General features: G+C 40.4%; 2 protein-coding genes and 1 pseudogene across 2 annotated transcripts; 1 reads left to right on the top strand and 2 right to left on the bottom strand.

Moving 5' to 3' along the window:
- Nucleotides 1-1,228: 1,228 nt before the first annotated feature.
- On the top strand, nt 1,229-17,212 carry LOC120443289 (probable ATP-dependent RNA helicase DDX43). The gene is given in 12 exon segments (XM_039621615.1): nt 1,229-1,237; nt 2,440-2,528; nt 13,565-13,706; nt 14,382-14,482; nt 14,809-14,896; nt 15,648-15,775; nt 15,908-16,014; nt 16,189-16,252; nt 16,254-16,328; nt 16,409-16,496; nt 16,684-16,845; nt 16,957-17,212. Coding segments are annotated over 11 exon segments (1,038 nt in total). The 3' UTR covers nt 16,831-16,845; nt 16,957-17,212.
- Nucleotides 2,538-7,598, bottom strand: cgas (cyclic GMP-AMP synthase). The gene is given in 8 exon segments (XM_039621647.1): nt 2,538-3,919; nt 5,357-5,411; nt 5,414-5,455; nt 5,929-6,112; nt 6,114-6,187; nt 6,387-6,467; nt 6,470-6,599; nt 6,697-7,598. Coding segments are annotated over 8 exon segments (1,593 nt in total). The 5' UTR covers nt 7,363-7,598; the 3' UTR covers nt 2,538-3,558.
- LOC120443306 lies at nt 9,394-12,303 on the bottom strand (annotated as a pseudogene).
- Nucleotides 17,213-18,790: the final 1,578 nt, after the last annotated feature.

Raw genomic sequence — 18,790 nt, 5'->3', positions numbered from 1 at the left:
AAATACATATATCGATCACCTGGATCACCTGTTGAGAAAGAAAGAAGAAAGCAAGCAGAAGAAAACGAGAGTAATAAACATCATCACAATGATCTATGGGAATATGACAGTAAATACTAAATATTAAACATTATTGTGCAGCACGTAAGATCGACAGCGCACAGTGTGCTTTGAGGTAGGAGCCAAAAAGGGTGTAGTTTGTGTGTGTGATCACCCGTGTGTACACCCGTGAGCATGGACGCGCTTGTCTTTTTTTTTTTTTTTTTTAAAGGTTCCTTCATGTAATGATCGGCTAGAGGGTGTGGGGGGGCCACTGCCCCGTCCTCCAGGGCATGACGCAGGTATGGAGGAGATCAAAACTCTAGACATCCAGAGGCCCCCAGAACACAAGAGACCAAGGAAGACCAACATACGGGCAGCCGCGTCACTATCCCAGAAAGAGCTGAGGAGAGTCCCAGATGAGGGGTCACTCAGCAGCCGCGGAGCAGAAGCCAGGGGGGGTTGCAGTGACGTTCCCGTGAGCTCCGCCGGCAGCCAGCTGTGCCTGAGTGACCGAGCTCCAGGCCGAGAGGCCGAGGGCACCCCGCCTCCGAAGTGGCCCGAGCGAGCCCCAGGCTCCAGGCCCCAATAAGCAGCCGCCAAGGAGTGAGCCGGTGTGTACCTGGGCGCCCACCCCCGGACACACAGAACCACCAACGCACCGATGTCTGAGGGCGTCCGCCACCGGCAGGGGAAGTGGTGGGGGGAGATAGGCCTCCAAACCTTGGAGGGCCTGAGATGTCCCCAGAGAGGTGGGGTCTGATACCCAACCTGACATATAGACACAGACATACAGGCACACACAGATGCAAACATCCATTCCCACCCTCATGCTCTCATAAGCAATTATTCCACACTCAACCAACGTGGAGACAGACATAAAGAGACGCTGTACACACAATCACTCTCCCCAAGCATACTCTAAGAACCGGGTCTGGGTACCCTTGCCCTGGAGGGGAAACTGCACCCAGACCCAGGTGGTGTTACCCTTTTCCCTGCGGTGGGGAGAAGCAGACCGCCCCGACTCCGTAGCAGCAGGGAGGCCCCACATTCCAGACCCCAGTCGGACGGCCAACTCCTCCTCCCAGCCCCCCCGCTCCATCAGGAGATCTGATTCAGAAGAAAATCTAAGCACAAACACTGCTGTTCATTCCTATAAAAATGTGTATTTCAAAACTTAATGAGTCAGATGTATTATGTGAGTCTGACAGCTAAATCTAAAATTGAAGTGCAAAAACAGCCTGTCAGCACTTGTTATAAGCAAGCTGAAAAGTTGTGCGTTTATTGTCCTCAATCACTACTTTTTTTTCTGCCCTGTGAGCAGACTTTGGTTTCCTGCTTACATTTCTTCAGTCAGTGTAAAATTCTGTTATGAATTCTGATATTATTTTTCAGTCTCATCTGAAATGAGTGGAAACAAGTATATGCCGAATTCTGCTTTGCTTTGCAGATTGTGTTGGCTGTTGCATGAGTTGCTGTTTTGTGTATGGATGCTGACTATCTCAGCCCCAGTTAACCCTTTAAGACCTACCGTAGAACCAAGTCCGCCAGAGCTTATCTTTATATTTTTACATGCTGTAGTGCCATTTTTGGGAGCATTTCAAGTTGCTATACATCAATACAACCATTATGGCCTAAATTTTAATAACATGTATGCATTTAGTCCAGAGTAACTACATAAATTGCAAAAAAGTGCAATAAACTACCAAAAAATTGAAAATCGTTTTTGTTTTTACATAAATTTCTTTAACTAGAAATATGAGGTTTATACCTCAAAACTGTAAATACAAAAAAGTTGCACAAAAAAGTTTTCCACCACAGGAAATTTATTTTGAGTGTCTTCATAGTTTTATTCTTGAGATACACCAATTATTATGTACTGCAGGAAAAACGAAAATATTATAGTACAAATTTGCAAAAAAACAGCATGTGCATCAAAATAAACTATTTCCAGCAGTGCAATTTGAGTTCTAAGCATCCCAGAAACGATACAGAAAAGCACAAAGTCAAACATAACTTTTAAAAACACCAGCATAGGCATAAAGGCCCCGAAGTAAAAAAAAAAAAAAAAAAGAAAGAAAGAAAAAAAAAGAAAGCAACAACAAAAACAATACATTTTCCGCGAAAATGACGTCACTTCCGGTTTCGGGCAGGTCATGGCGGACATGCCATAGTTCACGCTGACGTCTTTTCCAACGTAGGAAGTGTTATGAACAGCTGATCGGATCGGCAAAGCGTGTTTCTGGAATATTATGTTTTTGTTGCTGCAACTGCTTTTTATGCAAATTTTCCAAAGCTATATTTGGAAGGAAACCATGACTTAGGACAAACTGATGGCATAAGATGTAAGTACAACTCCTATGGTTTCATATGCAAAAAAAAAAAAAATTATTTCGCTAGCTTACGGTTGTAGTTCTACAGGGATTTAAAAATAGTTACGCACAAGGAGCGTGCCCGCTCCGACAGGACTTAAAGAGTCCCAATCTAAGGTATATATTTTACAAATAAGAGGTATCGTCTGGCTTCAGAAAAAAGTCAGTTAAAAAATATAATATATAATAATATATATGGGCAATGAAAAGATAATGTAATTTGCTGATTAATAGCTGACATATTAAAAACACATTTAAGCAATATATTAAGGATTGACTTAGAATATAATAAAGAAACACGTAATAAGAAAAGTATATAAGTACTTCTGTAACTGTACCCCTACATCTCAGTTGTACTAGTAGAATTTCTTATAAATGTGTTGCAAAACAGGAAACAACAAAATCACATGAAAACTCAAAGTTGTAAATTACTGAGGCATTGTAAACACTATAGGACTTCCCAAAAAGTTGTTTCTGTTCATCTGTGTTGATTCATGCTCAATCATCCAGGTAAGTAAATCTCATAGCGTCTGAAAACGCTATATGGCAAGGAGACGTTGAACTGATGTTGATTTTTCATCTGATCCATCATCTGATCCTTTGTTATTGACACACAGATGTCTGTCATTTTTTTATTACATAATGCCAGATGCTTCATAGTATAGGGATATTTTTATGGACATGACAAATTGTAAGATAATGTCCAGCATATAATGGTTTCCTATTTGTGGATCATACACAATTGTCTTTTTAGCAGGTTTAAGTATTGCTGGTAATTTGCAGTGGTTTAGTATTGATACAAATACCTGTTAAATACTGATTTTTAATCATGATTTTATTGTTGTTTCAATAGTAACCAAGGGTGCAAAAGTGATGGAAAATCAACATCAGCGTTCAACATTGATTCAATATCAAATCCTGATGTTGTATCAACATTAAAAAAGGGTGCAAGAGTGATGTTACGTCAATATCAGATTTCAATGTTTTTTCAATAGATTCAACTGATATTGACTAAACATTGTTTCAATGGATATTTGCTATCTGGGTACCTCCAGATGAACAGAATCAACTTTCGAAGATTCTGTTCATCTGGATGCAGCATTTGATTGAGCATGCATCAAGACACTATAGCACTTAAAAATGGACATTAATGCACGTCTGAGCTCGTGACTTTTGTAAGTTGTTCCCTGAAAATAGGAAAGCCGTTCAGACGTTCCTCCCTGATAGCACCGGACAGACATTTGCACTTTCTAATACCAGAGAACAGGTTCTGACTTGGAATGAAAAAGTTGCATAGTTCACCATTTTCCAAGTAACGTTCAAAGTCTTCCAGGAGCAGCTGGAAACAATTGCTCAGGTCTGAGGCTCTCCAGTTGCTGTCATCAGTTCGCAAGCAACAGGCATGAAAGAGTGTCGTTTTGGCATGATAAGAGCAAAACTTGTCAAATGAAGAGTCCCTTTCCTTCAGCAGATGTAGCAGGTGCTTTAGGAGTTTCAGACAGGACTTCCTGTGTACAAGGAGAAAGATACAGAGATTTTGGGAACCTTGGATAATTAAACGTACACAACATGACATTAGGTAAAAATATCAAACATTTTCTTGAGCTTGCCTACTTTCCTGAATTGAGAGATAAATATATGTGTATATAAATGGATGGATATAAATGTCTAGAGATAGCATGTCAGTTGCATTTGTGACAAAAAGCAAACCTGTAATAGAAACATATTTAGGAATAGCGAATGACTACAGAGTCTGCCAACACTAAACCTATGAGGCCCTCAGTTTTCAACAAAAACATCGATAACACAACAGCTGCCGTGATGATAACGCTGGCACAGTTTAACGTAATTCTGCAGTAAGCCTCCAGAAGTTGTATTAAAACATGCAGACAAACTATTAACTTAGCCTGATACCATGTTTAATTTATACAGCTTAAGAAGGCTGACGACAGCCGCACATGAAACCGATACCTGCAGCAAGCAGGGGTGAGTAAAGGGGACACGCGGTTTACTAGACCAGATTAATTTCAGGGCTTTCGCAACATTTATCAGATTGAAGGTGAGATTATATAAAATAATGTGTTAATTAAATTGCATTAATATTTGAGAATATAAACAAACGCTTTTTCACAAGCCAATAAAAAATGTACATGGGCCAATAAACTGGACACTGAATTATTATTACTATTAAGTAACACCTGCACCATTATAACGTTTGTTTTCAGCAGCACAGAAAATATGCATCAAACTTTGCATCAACTATGGAATGCTGATATTCTCGCTTTTCTTCATTGCAGCCACCACATTCTCCTTTAAAGGCCTACAGATAGAAACTTGCTCTTTGCTTGACCTCTCACACTTAAAACATGCAGGCACACGCAAATGCACAAAAATTTGGGAACATGAACGCACAAAAATCTACCTCATCAAGGAGATAAAACTTGTAGAGTACTTGAAAGTATTTATATATTTTTGCATTTAAGAAAATGTTTTCTTTAAAAATTTAATTTAATATGGTGCATAAATACAATCAAAGGGTTTTGTTTTTGTGTTGTTTTTTTAACAGATTTATGCAGTTCAAAACATTGCAATTTCTAAAATGGAAACTAATGAGCAGTTCATTTTGAAAGACCTGTTTTCTCTTTTAAATGTCTATTATTGCTCATTAATAAGACAAGTAGTTATCCATTTAATTGGATTAATGGAATAATCCATTAATCCATTAAATTAATGGAATACATCGTTACAAATATAATCGATAGCTGCAGCCCTAGTTTAATACATAATGTAACTAACTAACTGACTGGGTCCATTGCATGCTCCATTGCATAGTACCAAACACCAACACACCAAATGGTTTGTGAATAATTTTTTTTTTTTTTTTTTGCCATTGTGTTCATTTTCACCAGAAAGCAATAATTTGGTAATAAGCATGTTGTTCTAACCTGCAGCAGTTTTCTCCACTTTTTTCACAGCAAGTCTTCTTTGATCCGTGATTTTCAGGATGGCCTTCTCAATGTGAGAGAATGAAACTCTCCAAACATCTGTATGTTAGAGATGACAGAAGAGAACAGGGAAATTTTAAGCTTTTTATACATTCATGAAAACTGCACATTTTGAACTGTAGTAACATTGGTCAAGTGTTAAAGGGGATTTCTGCTTCAGTGGGAAACCTACACCGTAACTACATTATGACTGCAAAATTCTCTGAAACCCTATGCCATTACTTTATATATAACCCTTTCATAAATCTTGTTAACTACATTTTATTTACCAATGTAAGCAACGGTAATACACATGAAAACGCACAGAAACATTCAAAATGACTTTTTGGCACAACACTGACAACAATGTCAGCCACAAACATTCTAACCAGGATTCAGTTGTCTTATAATGCTGTGTCCTTTCTCACTTCTACTGCAGTTAACAATAACTTTATCTATTTCGTTCAGTGGCTCACAATCACATTATGATTAGTTTGTTTTTTTATTCAATAATTGAGAGAGGTTAAACTTACCTTTATTAAGGACCCCATCACTTTCCACTGTACCCTTGCCCTCATATTTTGGGACCAGATAATACGGCTTTTGCCTGTATTCCTGCTTAGCCTTATCCCCAAGCCAGTTGTTTATTTTAAGGCCTTCGGTTGTGAAAGGCGGCCAGCTTGATTTAACCATAAGGCAGAGAACAACATCCAGCTTAAATTGGGACTGATTGTACATGTGTGGTCAGGGTCACTGCTGGACAGCCTTTTTTCTTCTTGTCCACCTTCCATTCTGAAAGAACAAACAAAACCTAACTCCAGACATTCTATGGTACTGGATGCTGTATATTAATACGTTACAATATAGAAGGCATTGATAAAAAGCATGTTAAATTAAAGGCCTTGTCAAATTGAATTCTTCCTCAGGCCCTCTTTTACTGTAAAATGGAAATTTCACTAAAACTAACTTAAACTCTAACTTTGATACTCACCAGTAAAATTCTTGACACATTTCTTCACTTCTTCCCTGAACTCATTGAGCATCTTGGTAGCAGATAAAATGCCATTTTCTAGAAATTTTCCAGAGTCTTCTGGCCACGTTTTAATTCCACACTGTAAAATGCGCCATCATCTCCAAATGGTTCAAGTTTCACCCGATCAACCAAGATGGGCAGCATGACATCAAATTCATCAGGATTACAAATCTGTGCAACATACAAGTCATACATCAGATTGGAGTGCATTTCTTACCACAAATCCTGTCCTGAGTTAATTGCGGGAACTCAGAGTGTAAAACCTTACCTTTAGATTTTCATAGTAGCTTCCTGTTTTTAGGGGTTCTTGTACCTCTTTAAAGCTTGATGTATTTTGTTTTAAATGATTGATTATATTTTGTATTATCGCATTTATGACTTCTGCTGCGTTGACTTTGTCAATCATCTTAATTCTAATTTTTTCCAGAGTTTCCTTAAGGATATAATCTGTTGAAGCTTTTTCTTTGGTCATGTCTTTCCTTTTTAAATCCTGAGATTTTCCTGGTGCAACCTTTGTATCCTGCTCAGCAGATTGTACTTCTACTTTTGGCTTGGCATCACGGGCTTTTGCTGGTGGTGATTTGGCTTTGCCAGCACTTATTTCGGTTTTTGTGGTCTGTTCTGAAGCCTCTTCTGTATTCTTTGTTCTTGTGGTTTTTGGATTTTCCTTTGTCTGTTTCGCCACTGGAAGTTGTTTTGTCGACTTGGTCCTGGTAGCACGTGTTCTCTCCGCTCTGCTGTCTGGAGATTCTCTTCTGGTACTGTCAGGAGGAAACTTTTCTTCAGCATCGTTTGGATTTTTCTGCTCCGCTTTCTTTGGTTTCTGTTTCGTTTGTTTTTCACTCTGCTTCCCTTCTGTTAAATCAGGAGAACTTACTTTAGTGCACTCAGCGTCGAGACTGTTTAGCTTGCGCGGTTTCCCTCTCCCAGCCATGACAGTGTAATGATGAATGAAACTTGTCTGGCAAGATTAATCCTTAGCGTGTCCTTTTATTGTATGAGAACACACCCCTTTACTTTGCCACACCCTGCTCTTATGCTGATTCAGCCTTTGACGTATTCTATTTGAAAGAGTGAGTGTAAACACAGAAAAATATTTTATTTTATGTGCTGGAATGTGCAGAAAATAGGTTTAAATGTTAAACAAATTTCTTCCAGTCAGAATGTTGCATATAATTAAGTTTTTGCTTGATGCATAAAGTTAAAAGATTTAAAGTTTTAAAAAGAGACGTTTCCATTTGATTACATTTTGTATGATGGATTATGCAGAAAAAGTAGAATTGGGCTGAAAGATCTATTGCTTTATCACCTATTCAGGTTGTAAATCGTGTTTTTAAAAAGTAACTAAGTAACTAAGTAATTAATTACTTTTGAAAATAAGTAATCAGTAAAGTAACGGGATTACTTTTGGGGGGAAGTAATCAGTAATTAGTAACTGATTACTTTTTTCAAGTAACTTGACCAACACTGGTTATGACTAGGGCTGGGTATCGTCACTGATTTCTAGAATCGATTCATTTCCGATTCACAAGGTCCCGAATCGATTCGATCCACGATTCGATTCAATTCGATTCGATTCGATTCAATTCGATTTGAATCTGGGAAATTTTGACAGTCAGAAATATTATAATTCAGATCAGTACATTGACATATTTTTGTATCTATAAAAAGGAAGCTGACACACGCAAGACTTTATTAAAGGTGTGAGCGTCACAGCAGATGCCTTTGTGTCAAAGTAGCTGAAGATAAAACACAGAAAAACATGAAGGTGGCTTTCCTGGCCTGGGATTTTATAAAAATATTCTGCAGTACATCAAAAACGAAAGAAAACCATTAATCAACATATGAACATTACCTCTGACGTTACAGCGGTTTTATTAGAGACACGGCTGAGCGTTTTGCATTTTGCATAATTTTTAAAAGTTTAAATTTGTTCAGTATTGAACTGCAGAAATTAGGTTTTCTTTTCGGAAGTATGTAAAACGAAAAAAAAAAAAAACAGCGGCCGACAGCGCTGTAAACAACAGTAGAGTTGTGCGTAACAAGCAAGTGAATAATGCAGAAAACAGTACATGAAGTGTGATTTTATCGTGGTGGAAGCAAAACAGTAAAAGTCAGAGTGATTTCATGAGGATGTTTATGTGAAGCGTAGTTTGGATCTTCTTTTGCTGCTGGTTCGGTCAATATTGTTTGGAGAGAGATAAAACTAACAGCTTTAGAATCAGCGCAAAAAGGGCGTGAACACAAAGCGCGGACCCGCCAAAACATCAGAATCAGCGAGCTGTCGGCTTTCAGCCCCGACCGTGTCCGTGCAGTTGTTCTGCCAGAAAGTGATTGCCGTCCGCGGGAGCGCACGCAGCCGCTTAAAGCTGCAGCGCCCGTCAGGTGAGAAAGGCGACATCTCACTGATTCTGATCCGCGGGTCCGCGCTGTGTGTTTACATCCTTGTGCAAAATCCGTGTACCTGCTCTCATTTACTGTCTTAGCTGTTTGGTGGTTGTTGACATTTTGTGAGGTTTCACCTGAGATTCTGGCGTTTCGGGCAAAATAAATTTATATTAAAAAATCGATTCAGGATTTTAATGAATCGATTTCACGTTATCCAAGCCAGAATCGATTTTAATCGATGAATCGATTATTAAAACCCACCCCTAGTTATGACTTCTTGCTCCTAGAGAGCGCCATATAGTTGCAAACAAACACTAAAAGCAGGACAACATATAATATCATGTAAAGAGATCAGAACCTGCACTCCATTGAACTAGAGAGGAGATAGGTTGCAGTATCTCTAATTATTTGATGTCTAAATAGCACAGAATGGTGTTTCCATGACGCGAATCAACAGTGCACATATTTGAAACATGTTGATGTTACACTGTACTTAATGGTAATCTAACCACTGAAATGGAACCAGGAGTGCTGCCTCAAGGACTAAAAGATCTAAGTGTTTTCTTTCCTTGAATGCTTTTGCGATGCATTGTGATGATTAACCAGTCTTTAATTATTAAGTTGAAGTAGCCAATTCTAGGATGAAGTTGGATGACTGATGTCCTGCCTTGGGAGACCTTGGGGTCGGCAGAGTAGCACAACATTCATTTGTTCCTCTGGGCCTTCTGGGCAGACTTGGTGACTTTACCAGTAGTGGAGACCTTTTTCTCCACACCTTTAATCACGCCGACAGCCACAGTCTGACGCATGTCACGCACCGCAAAACGCCCTGCAAAGTGAAGAAGAATAAAAGACGTTTGAGTTCATCATAAAATATGGCATGACTTCGCAGTGGAGCCACAATGCCATTTGATGAGGGAAGCTCTTGAAATTCTAGGAACTACTTGAACTCACCAAGGGGCGGGTACTCAGAGAAGCTCTCGACACACATTGGTTTGCCAGGAATCATATCTACAATTGCAGCATCTCCAGATTTCAGGGATTTAGGGTTGTCCTCCAGCTTCTTGCCAGAGCGGCGATCAATCTTTTCTTTGAGCTCTGCAAACTTGCAAGCAATGTGAGCAGTGTGACAGTCCAGCACGGGAGCATAACCTGCGCTGATCTGGCCTGGGTGGTTGAGGATGATCACCTGCAAAGCAAAGGGACACACAGTGCCTTATTAATAAAAAAAAATGCTTTTTTTTTTATTTCTAGTTTTTATGCTGTCGTCTTATTTAAACACATTCTCGTCTGTCTTGAGGATTGAGAATATAAATAGTTCTGACATTAGATGGAGCTGAATTTGTTAAATCATGTGCTCGTTCTACTATAATTGCAATTTTACATCCAAATCTTGTATCTACCTGAGCAGTAAAGTTGGCAGCTTCCTGTGGTGGGTCATTCTTGCTGTCACCAGCAACATTGCCACGGCGAATATCCTTGACAGACACGTTCTTGACATTAAAGCCAACGTTGTCACCGGGTAGGGCTTCGCTCAGTGCCTCATGGTGCATTTCTACAGACTTGACCTCGGTAGTCACATTGACAGGGGCAAATGTCACCACCATTCCAGGCTTCAGTAATCCTGTTTCCACACACGACCCACGGGACTGTTCCAATTCCTGCAAAAGAGGTGAGAGTAAAGGATATTAAAATAAAAATCAAAGTGTTTCAGTTCTCTCCTGAAAAGTTATCTGGTTTTCCGTGTTCCAAATGTCTCAACTATCCTTTATTCCCAAAGTATCTTAAAAGTTTATCCATATGTTATCCGTACACCACTTGCCTCCTATCTTGTAGACATCCTGCAGGGGAAGACGTAGAGGTTTGTCTGTCGGACGGGTGGGGGCTGGATGGCATCCAGAGCCTCCAGTAGTGTGGTTCCTGATGCATTACCTTCCTTCCTATTTATTTTCCATCCCTTAAACCATGTCATCTAGAGGAAAGAAGGAAAAATAATAATACACAATTTTATACAGTAATAATTTAAATTCTAAATTAAAATAATAACAGAACATTTTATTGGTTTCTTAACCTCCAGGACATTTTCAGTCACTTTTTAAATGAATGAATGACACATCTTGATCTTATGAATAAGCTGAATTAACTAGCAGAAAGTTGCATTTTATTTTTTCCCTAGCTCCCACCACTATGTTTCATGTTGTAGAAAAATACCTCTTATTTATATCTACAGCTGTTTAAAGGGAAATTAGTGAAAAGTTCACTTTAGATTCTTTGACAGGTCATATTTGAGTTTGTCCAACAGCTGTATTGAGCTACAGCTTTCTATCCACAGCACCAGTCAAACAAATGAATATTCAAATGATGGGCCACATTCTGGCTTTTGCATAACTATGCTTTGTTTTAGTACTTACATTGGGGCTGGGCTCAAGCATGTTGTCTCCGTTCCAGCCTGAAATGGGTACAAAGGCAACCGTGTCAGGATTGTAGCCAATCTTCTTGATGTAGGTGCTCACTTCCTTCACGATCTCCTCGTAACGTTTCTGGCTGTAGTTTGGCTCCGTGAGAGTCCATCTTGTTGATTCCCACAATGAGCTGCTTCACTCCGAGAGTGTAGGCCAGGAGGGCGTGCTCACGAGTCTGTCCATTCTTGGAAATACCTGCTTCGAACTCTCCCACACCAGCTGCCACAATCAGCACAGCACAGTCTGCCTAAAAATGCAGTGGATGCAGCTTTAGTAGGATTCCTCAGTAACTTTGAAATACTACCACTATTGGATGCTAATACTATAATGTAATGTACTGTAATAATTTACATACCAAATTAAACACCTACTACAGTCACTAATGGCAACTGAAATACTTCAGTGTAATAGCAAGTGATGCACTCTTGTGTACACAAGCTTGCAAAAGCACCTTAAAACATGCAATACAGAATCTAATACACTTCATAGTGGCCTAGCATCCTCATGTTACACACCTGAGAGGTCCCAGTGATCATGTTCTTGATGAAGTCCCTGTGACCCGGGGCATCAATGATAGTCACGTAGTATTTGCTAGTTTCAAACTTCCACAGTGAGATGTCGATGGTAATGCCACGCTCCCTTTCAGCTTTCAGCTTGTCCAGCACCCAGGCGTACTTGAATGATCCTTTCCCCATCTGGGACACAAGCAACACTAACCTTCAAGACTTTTTGCAAACAATCTTAATCTCTTCTATGTTATATAAAACTCAAACAGCTCCTATTGTGTTAATTTCTATTTAAGCCGCATGGCTTCAGCCTTAACTAATATGTGAAGAGCGGCTGCCAGTTAAAGAGGTCATCTTTCTCTCCTGTCTCCTTACCTCAGCAGCTTCCTTTTCAAACTTCTCAATGGTTCTCTTGTCAATGCCTCCACACTTGTAGATAAGGTGGCCTGTGGTGGTGGACTTGCCAGAGTCCACGTGGCCAATCACCACAATGTTGATGTGGAGTTTCTCCTTTCCCATGATGACTGGAGCTGGCAAGCCAGGGTTAAGTTACAGTCAGGGAGCAATGTAAATGGTAAATGGTAAATGGTCTGTATTTATATAGGGCTTTTCTGGTCCCTAAGGACCCCAAAGCGCTTTACACATCCAGTCATTCACCCATTCACACACACATTCACACACTGGTGATGGTAAGCTACGTTGTAGCCACAGCCACCCTGGGGCGCACTGACAGAGGCGAGGCTGCCGGACACTGGCGCCACCGGGCCCTCTGACCACCACCAGTAGGCAACGGGTGAAGTGTCTTGCCCAAGGACACAACAATGTATTCATGAACTAGTTGTTGTGACTGACATATATTGAAATGGGCTTGTTGTGAGTGAATAACATATTCTTCGAGGGTGGAAAAATAGCCCAGACTTGCTTGTGTAATTAAACACCATAGGGTTCAACATTATGCAGGCAGAAATTCAATGTATTGCATGGCTCTGTCGAAAAATACTGGAGTGGGAATCTCAGTTGGTGCAGGAAGAATTTGTAATTACATTAAAATACTCCTCGAGGGAGTAAAGTGAAAGTAACTTGGGCTCAGATTTGCTAAAAAGAAGGCTCTTGATTGTCAATACGTGTTTCCTTTAGCATCTCAGAAGACTCAGAGGACTAGGGAGGGTATCGGTGAACTGCACAGAACACACAACACTCCTCCCCTCCTACTCTCTATTCCTCCATCCATCCACACCCCTGCTCTCCTCTTTCACATCCACATGCTTCTCCTGTTCTCACCACTCTGACACATCCAGGTAGCTCAGATGAGATTTCACAGCACCATCCTCTTTTCACAGCCACAGACTCAGTACAGCTTCCTCCCAGCCAGAATCCACCATTTTGTCAGGTCTAGTCTACTAACAGTGTAGCAGCCATTACTCAGACACTGCAGTGCACTGTGCACAGGTTAACGCAAAGGGAAACAGGTACTGTTAAAGACTCAGTGGGGTGACGGGGTGATGACCCTGAACATTAGGCTTCACACATGCACTGCAAAGTTTTGTTTAACCAAACCTGTGTGACATATTTAGTCTGAATGCACTCTGCAGCAGGCTGAACGTCAAGTAGCTTAATCCAGCTGTAATATGTATCCCACATGATCTTGCTCAGGTGAACTTAGTGCAAGTACCGCTATAAGGGTTGCAAAAGGTCATAAGTCACTAAAATAAATTAAAATCAATGATCATGTGATGTAGAGAGGGCATGATAATGACTGTTCCTTCTGCATCTCTCTCAGTATCTGTATCTATGGTGGAGGTGATAGGAGGGGCCAGATCAACCTGGTGAAGGATGGCGTGGACATCGTGATTGCTACACCAGGCCGCCTCAATGACCTACAGATGAATGAGCTCATCAACCTCCGCTCCATCACCTACTTGGTCAGCTCTTTATGTCTATGCATGTTTGCTTTCCTCAAAGCTTGTGTTGGTCCACTGTGTAGGAAAAAAAAGCCCATGAAGGTGTTCTTGTAGCATTTGACAGGAAACCTGATTAAATGCGTAAACAATAGGTGTAGCAATATCTGCTCACTTAACCCTGTTGGTCATAACAAGGATCCACATCTAAAACTAAATCTAAAATTACCAATAAAAATCCTTCATTGATCTATTGTGCAGTTTAAATGTGTTTTTAACTTTTCTAATCTGCAGCCAGTGAAAGGATTATCAAATTAAGAAGAAGGTAACATCAGAGCTGTCTGTATGCAGATAAACTGTTGATTGTGAAATTTGATTGATTTCTCATAAACTTAAAGTATCCCTTTCTAGTAGACATACTTGCACATAGAATGGATGGATTTATATTATAATGTATAAATTGCTACTAATTTGTGCCGTAGTCTTATAGATTAAACTAGCAGTGTACACCATAATCAACCAGGCTTTTTTTGGGCCCGGAAAATTATACTTGTATACTTGAGGCTTGTAAACGTGTGATCTACTGGCTGCTGACACGTGGTGCATAGTAGGTGGGTTTTATTTTGTATATTTGGTGTACTCGTGCTGTGTGTGGTGAAAACGAGATGCGCTGTCTTTAGTAACTACTCTTTTAAAAAGGTGCTGGACGAGGCTGACCGTATGTTAGATATGGGCTTTGAACCCCAAATTATGAAGATTCTTCTGGACATCCGTCCAGATCGACAGACTGTCATGACCAGGTATAAACAATTTGCCATCACTTAATGATGAAACTGACCACATGAACACACGACACATCCAGTTCAGGAACAAGAGCATTTAAATGGTTGACTTTAAACATGAAAATCATCGTTCATCCATTTTAGCAAATACACCACAATAAATGTAATCTGTTGATAAACACTTGGAATATGACTGTACGGTGAATTTATAAAAGTAAATAATGGCATAATTCACACTGAATGTTACCTTATTTCTTACAGAAGTGCTTCAGAGTTGTAGAATATAATGTGCAGTGAATGGAAATCAAAACGACTTTCTATGCCCGTTATTTCTCATGTTTCAGTGCAACTTGGCCCACAGGTGTGAGACGACTGGCCAAATCCTACCTAAAGAATCCCATGATGGTTTATGTGGGCACCCTGGACTTGGCTGTAAGTAGAAATGAATCCAATCAGTGATTTAAATGTCTTTACTATTTTTTTTTTTTTTTTTTTATGTTGTATTACTTTGATCAAGTTGGTCAAGCACAAGTTTATTTATATGGCACATTTACAACAGCTCATGCTGCACAAAGTGCTTTACAAACTAAAATGCAATTGAAATAAGTAAAATGCACAACAATGATGAAATAAAAATATAAAAGGGAATAATACAAGACAATACAAACAACTAAAACAACAATGACTAAGGCTGTTAAAACAAAATGTTTGGGTCAACGTGCGCTAAAGGCAGTCCATAAAAATATATCCTCAGTAAAGATTTACAATGTTCCAGGGTTTGTGCAGCTCTAATATTTAGAGGCAGACTATTCCAGAGACTGGGACCTACCACGGAGAAGCCTCTGTTGCCACGAGATTTAAGTTTAGACTGTGGAATGGTTAACATCAGTTTTGAACTGGACCTCATGGTTCTTTCTGGAGTGTAAATAAATACTGCTCAGATAGGTAAGAAGGATGAATTAACAACATTAAAACTACTGTATTTCACATGGTCGTTTAGTGACTTAAAAACTAAAAGTAAAATTTTAGCTGGGTACTGGAGAGATGGTTTCTGTCTGACTTTTGCATGTCTGACAGTTTGTTCATTTATTCTTGGCAGACATGTTATTTACTTTAAAGTTCTAAATAGTCTATGCCCGTTTGGATTCTGTTTACATGCTTCCTGTGTTTCTATTCTTTTCAGGCTGTTAACACGGTGCAGCAAACGGTGCTGATTGTTCGCGAAGAGGAGAAAAAGTCGTATCTGTTTGACTTCATCAGAAACATGCAACCAGAGGAAAAAGTAATCATCTTTGTTGGCAAGAAGCTTGCGTAAGTGCGGAGTTGGTTCATAGTTGTGGCTGTTCACCACTGTTACAGTTGGATAAACACACATCAGCATTGGTACCCACTTTAATCGTGTGTCCTTTGTGTTTGCTCGTTTCCATTTTTGTTCAACATCAGAGTTGATGACCTGTCCAGCGATATGTGCCTTCAAGGTTTGGCTGTGCAGAGTCTCCATGGTGACCGTGAACAGTGTGACCGTGAAGAAGCTCTCAAGGACTTCAAAACGGTATTTAACGTGAAGGGAAAAGTGCTTTGAAAAATAGTCACTAGCAGGCACTAGCAGAGAAAATGGAAACGCATTTTTGTGTGTAGCTGGTGGTTTTATTTTAAACTAAAGACTACCACAAGTAAAGGCTGTTGGATTGAAGTTATCACAGAATAAGTGTTGTATCTTTTCCCAGGTCGAGTTCGTATCCTCGTGGCCACAGATTTGGCATCTCGAGGGTTGGATGTCCATGACGTAACACGTCTTCAACTTTGACTTCCCACGTAACATCGAGGAATATGTTCATCGTGTAGGTCGCACTGGCAGAGCAGGGTAAGAGTGTGTGCATGCAGTGTTTACTGCCAGGCTGTGCTTGTGCTAGCTTGTGATGTTGATGCATGTTTTGTTTCAGGACGTTCAGGTGCTGCTGTGACCCTGGTGACAAGAGAGAACTGGAGAATGGCACCTGAGCTAATTCCCATCATGGAGCGAGCAGGACAGGTTGGCAAAAACATATTTTGCGTTGACATAAATACACTTTTGATTGAATAGACTTTTTATTCAAAATGTAACATAATTCCTGAGAATTCTGTGCATGTGTACTTATATTATAATACAGCTGACAAACAGTCTTTAATACAAAATAATTACAAGTATATAATCATAAATAAAATGAATCCTTTTGTAGGATATCCCAGAGGAGCTGTTGCTTATGGCAGAAAGGTATCAAAAGCACAAGAAAGAGAAGGAAATGTCCAATCCAAGGGGAGGACAGGGGCGAGGAGGAGGGAGAAGAAGTGGTGGAACAGACCGTGGCCAAAACTGGGGGTTCTAATACAGAGCTGTCCATGTAAGTTTTCCCGCCATTCTCCTCCACCTTACTCTGACAGGAATTAACAGTCAAATTACTGTATTTCACATGGTTATGAGAATGTTCATTTTCTTGTCCTTTTCTCCACAGGCTGGAGCAAGGTCTCAATCTACCTGTGTTATTTCTTTTTAATGTGCATTTCAGTTCTTTATTTTCTGTTATTGAAAGGTTTGTTTGCTGGATTATATCTATGATCATTTGGTGGCAACTTGCACCTAATTGTTTTCTTGTCTTAAAAGAATTTAAAATGCACATTTTTCTCTGCCATAAACTTATTAGTCTGTTATCATTCAGAATATTTTGTGTTATCTCTTGGTTGTGGAAAGCTTAATAAATTATCTTAAAAGAAATGACATGTTGTGCATTAATTATTGGCTTGTTCCTTTAAAAATTAACCATAGAATTGTGGTAATAAGTGAATCTACTTTCTCAATTGCCTATATTATTGGTCAAAAATTACATGGACACTGTTGGGGTAAAGGCTTATAATTTGGGGGCAAATAATAATATCATGCGTTAAGCTCAACAGCTTGTCTGCATTAATTGCTCAAGATGTTTAGTCTGCTGACCACATCAGTTTACTTGGAGATCTGATTCAGAAGAAAATCTTTTTTTTTTTTTTTTTTCCTTTTTTTTTAACCTGTCCCGTTTGGTTCTTTTGCCATCAGAATTATTGTCTAAAGGCGAAGAAAGATGCCCAACGGATTTACTTTACCAAATGGACCATCCCAGCCTTGCCGTAATGGTCCATTTGATTCACCTTTATTGTTTATTTTATTTTCACTTGCTGAATATGGGACAGACTTGACTGGGGGAAGGAAAGGGAGAAAGAAAGAGGGAAGAAAAACAGCTGAGAAGAGGGACGGGGAAAAAGGGCCAAAACCAACAGAATAAGCAGACAAAAAATACATATATCGATCACCTGGATCACCTGTTGAGAAAGAAAGAAGAAAGCAAGCAGAAGAAAACGAGAGTAATAAACATCATCACAATGATCTATGGGAATATGACAGTAAATACTAAATATTAAACATTATTGTGCAGCACGTAAGATCGACAGCGCACAGTGTGCTTTGAGGTAGGAGCAAAAAGGGTGTAGTTTGTGTGTGTGATCACCCGTGTGTACACCCGTGAGCATGGGACGCTTGTCTTTTTTTTTTTTTTTTTTTTAAAGGTTCCTTCATGTAATGATCGGCTAGAGGGTGTGGGGGCCACTGCCCCGTCCTCCAGGGCATGACGCAGGTATGGAGGAGATCAAAACTCTAGACATCCAGAGGCCCCAGAACACAAGAGACCAAGGAAGACCCAACATACGGGCAGCCGCGTCACTATCCCAGAAAGAGCTGAGGAGAGTCCCAGATGAGGGGTCACTCAGCAGCCGCGGAGCAGAAGCCAGGGGGTTGCAGTGGCGTTCCCGTGAGCTCCGCCGGCAGCCAGCTGTGCCTGAGTGACCGAGCTCCAGGCCGAGGCCGAGGGCACCCGCCTCGAAGTGGCCCGGCGAGCCCCAGGCTCCAGGCCCCAATAAGCAGCCGCCAAGGAGTGAGCGGTGTGTACCTGGGCGCCCACCCCGGACACACAGAACCACCAACGCACCGATGTCTGAGGGCGTCCGCCACCGGCAGGGGAAGTGGTGGGGGAGATAGGCCTCAAACCTTGGAGGGCCTGAGATGTCCCCAGAGAGGTGGGGTCTGATACCCAACCTGACATATAGACACAGACATACAGGCACACACAGATGCAAACATCCATTCCCACCCTCATGCTCTCATAAGCAATTATTCCACACTCAACCAACGTGGAGACAGACATAAAGAGACGCTGTACACACAATCACTCTCCCCAAGCATACTCTAAGAACCGGGTCTGGGTACCCTTGCCCCTGGAGGGGGAAACTGCACCCAGACCCAGGTGGTGTTACCCTTTT

Source organism: Oreochromis aureus, linkage group 13 (assembly GCF_013358895.1).
Source record: "Oreochromis aureus strain Israel breed Guangdong linkage group 13, ZZ_aureus, whole genome shotgun sequence".
NCBI classification, from domain to species: Eukaryota; Metazoa; Chordata; class Actinopteri; order Cichliformes; family Cichlidae; genus Oreochromis; species Oreochromis aureus.
The sequence above is the reverse complement of the archived record's forward strand: the minus strand, read 5'-3'. Positions and strand labels throughout refer to the sequence as shown.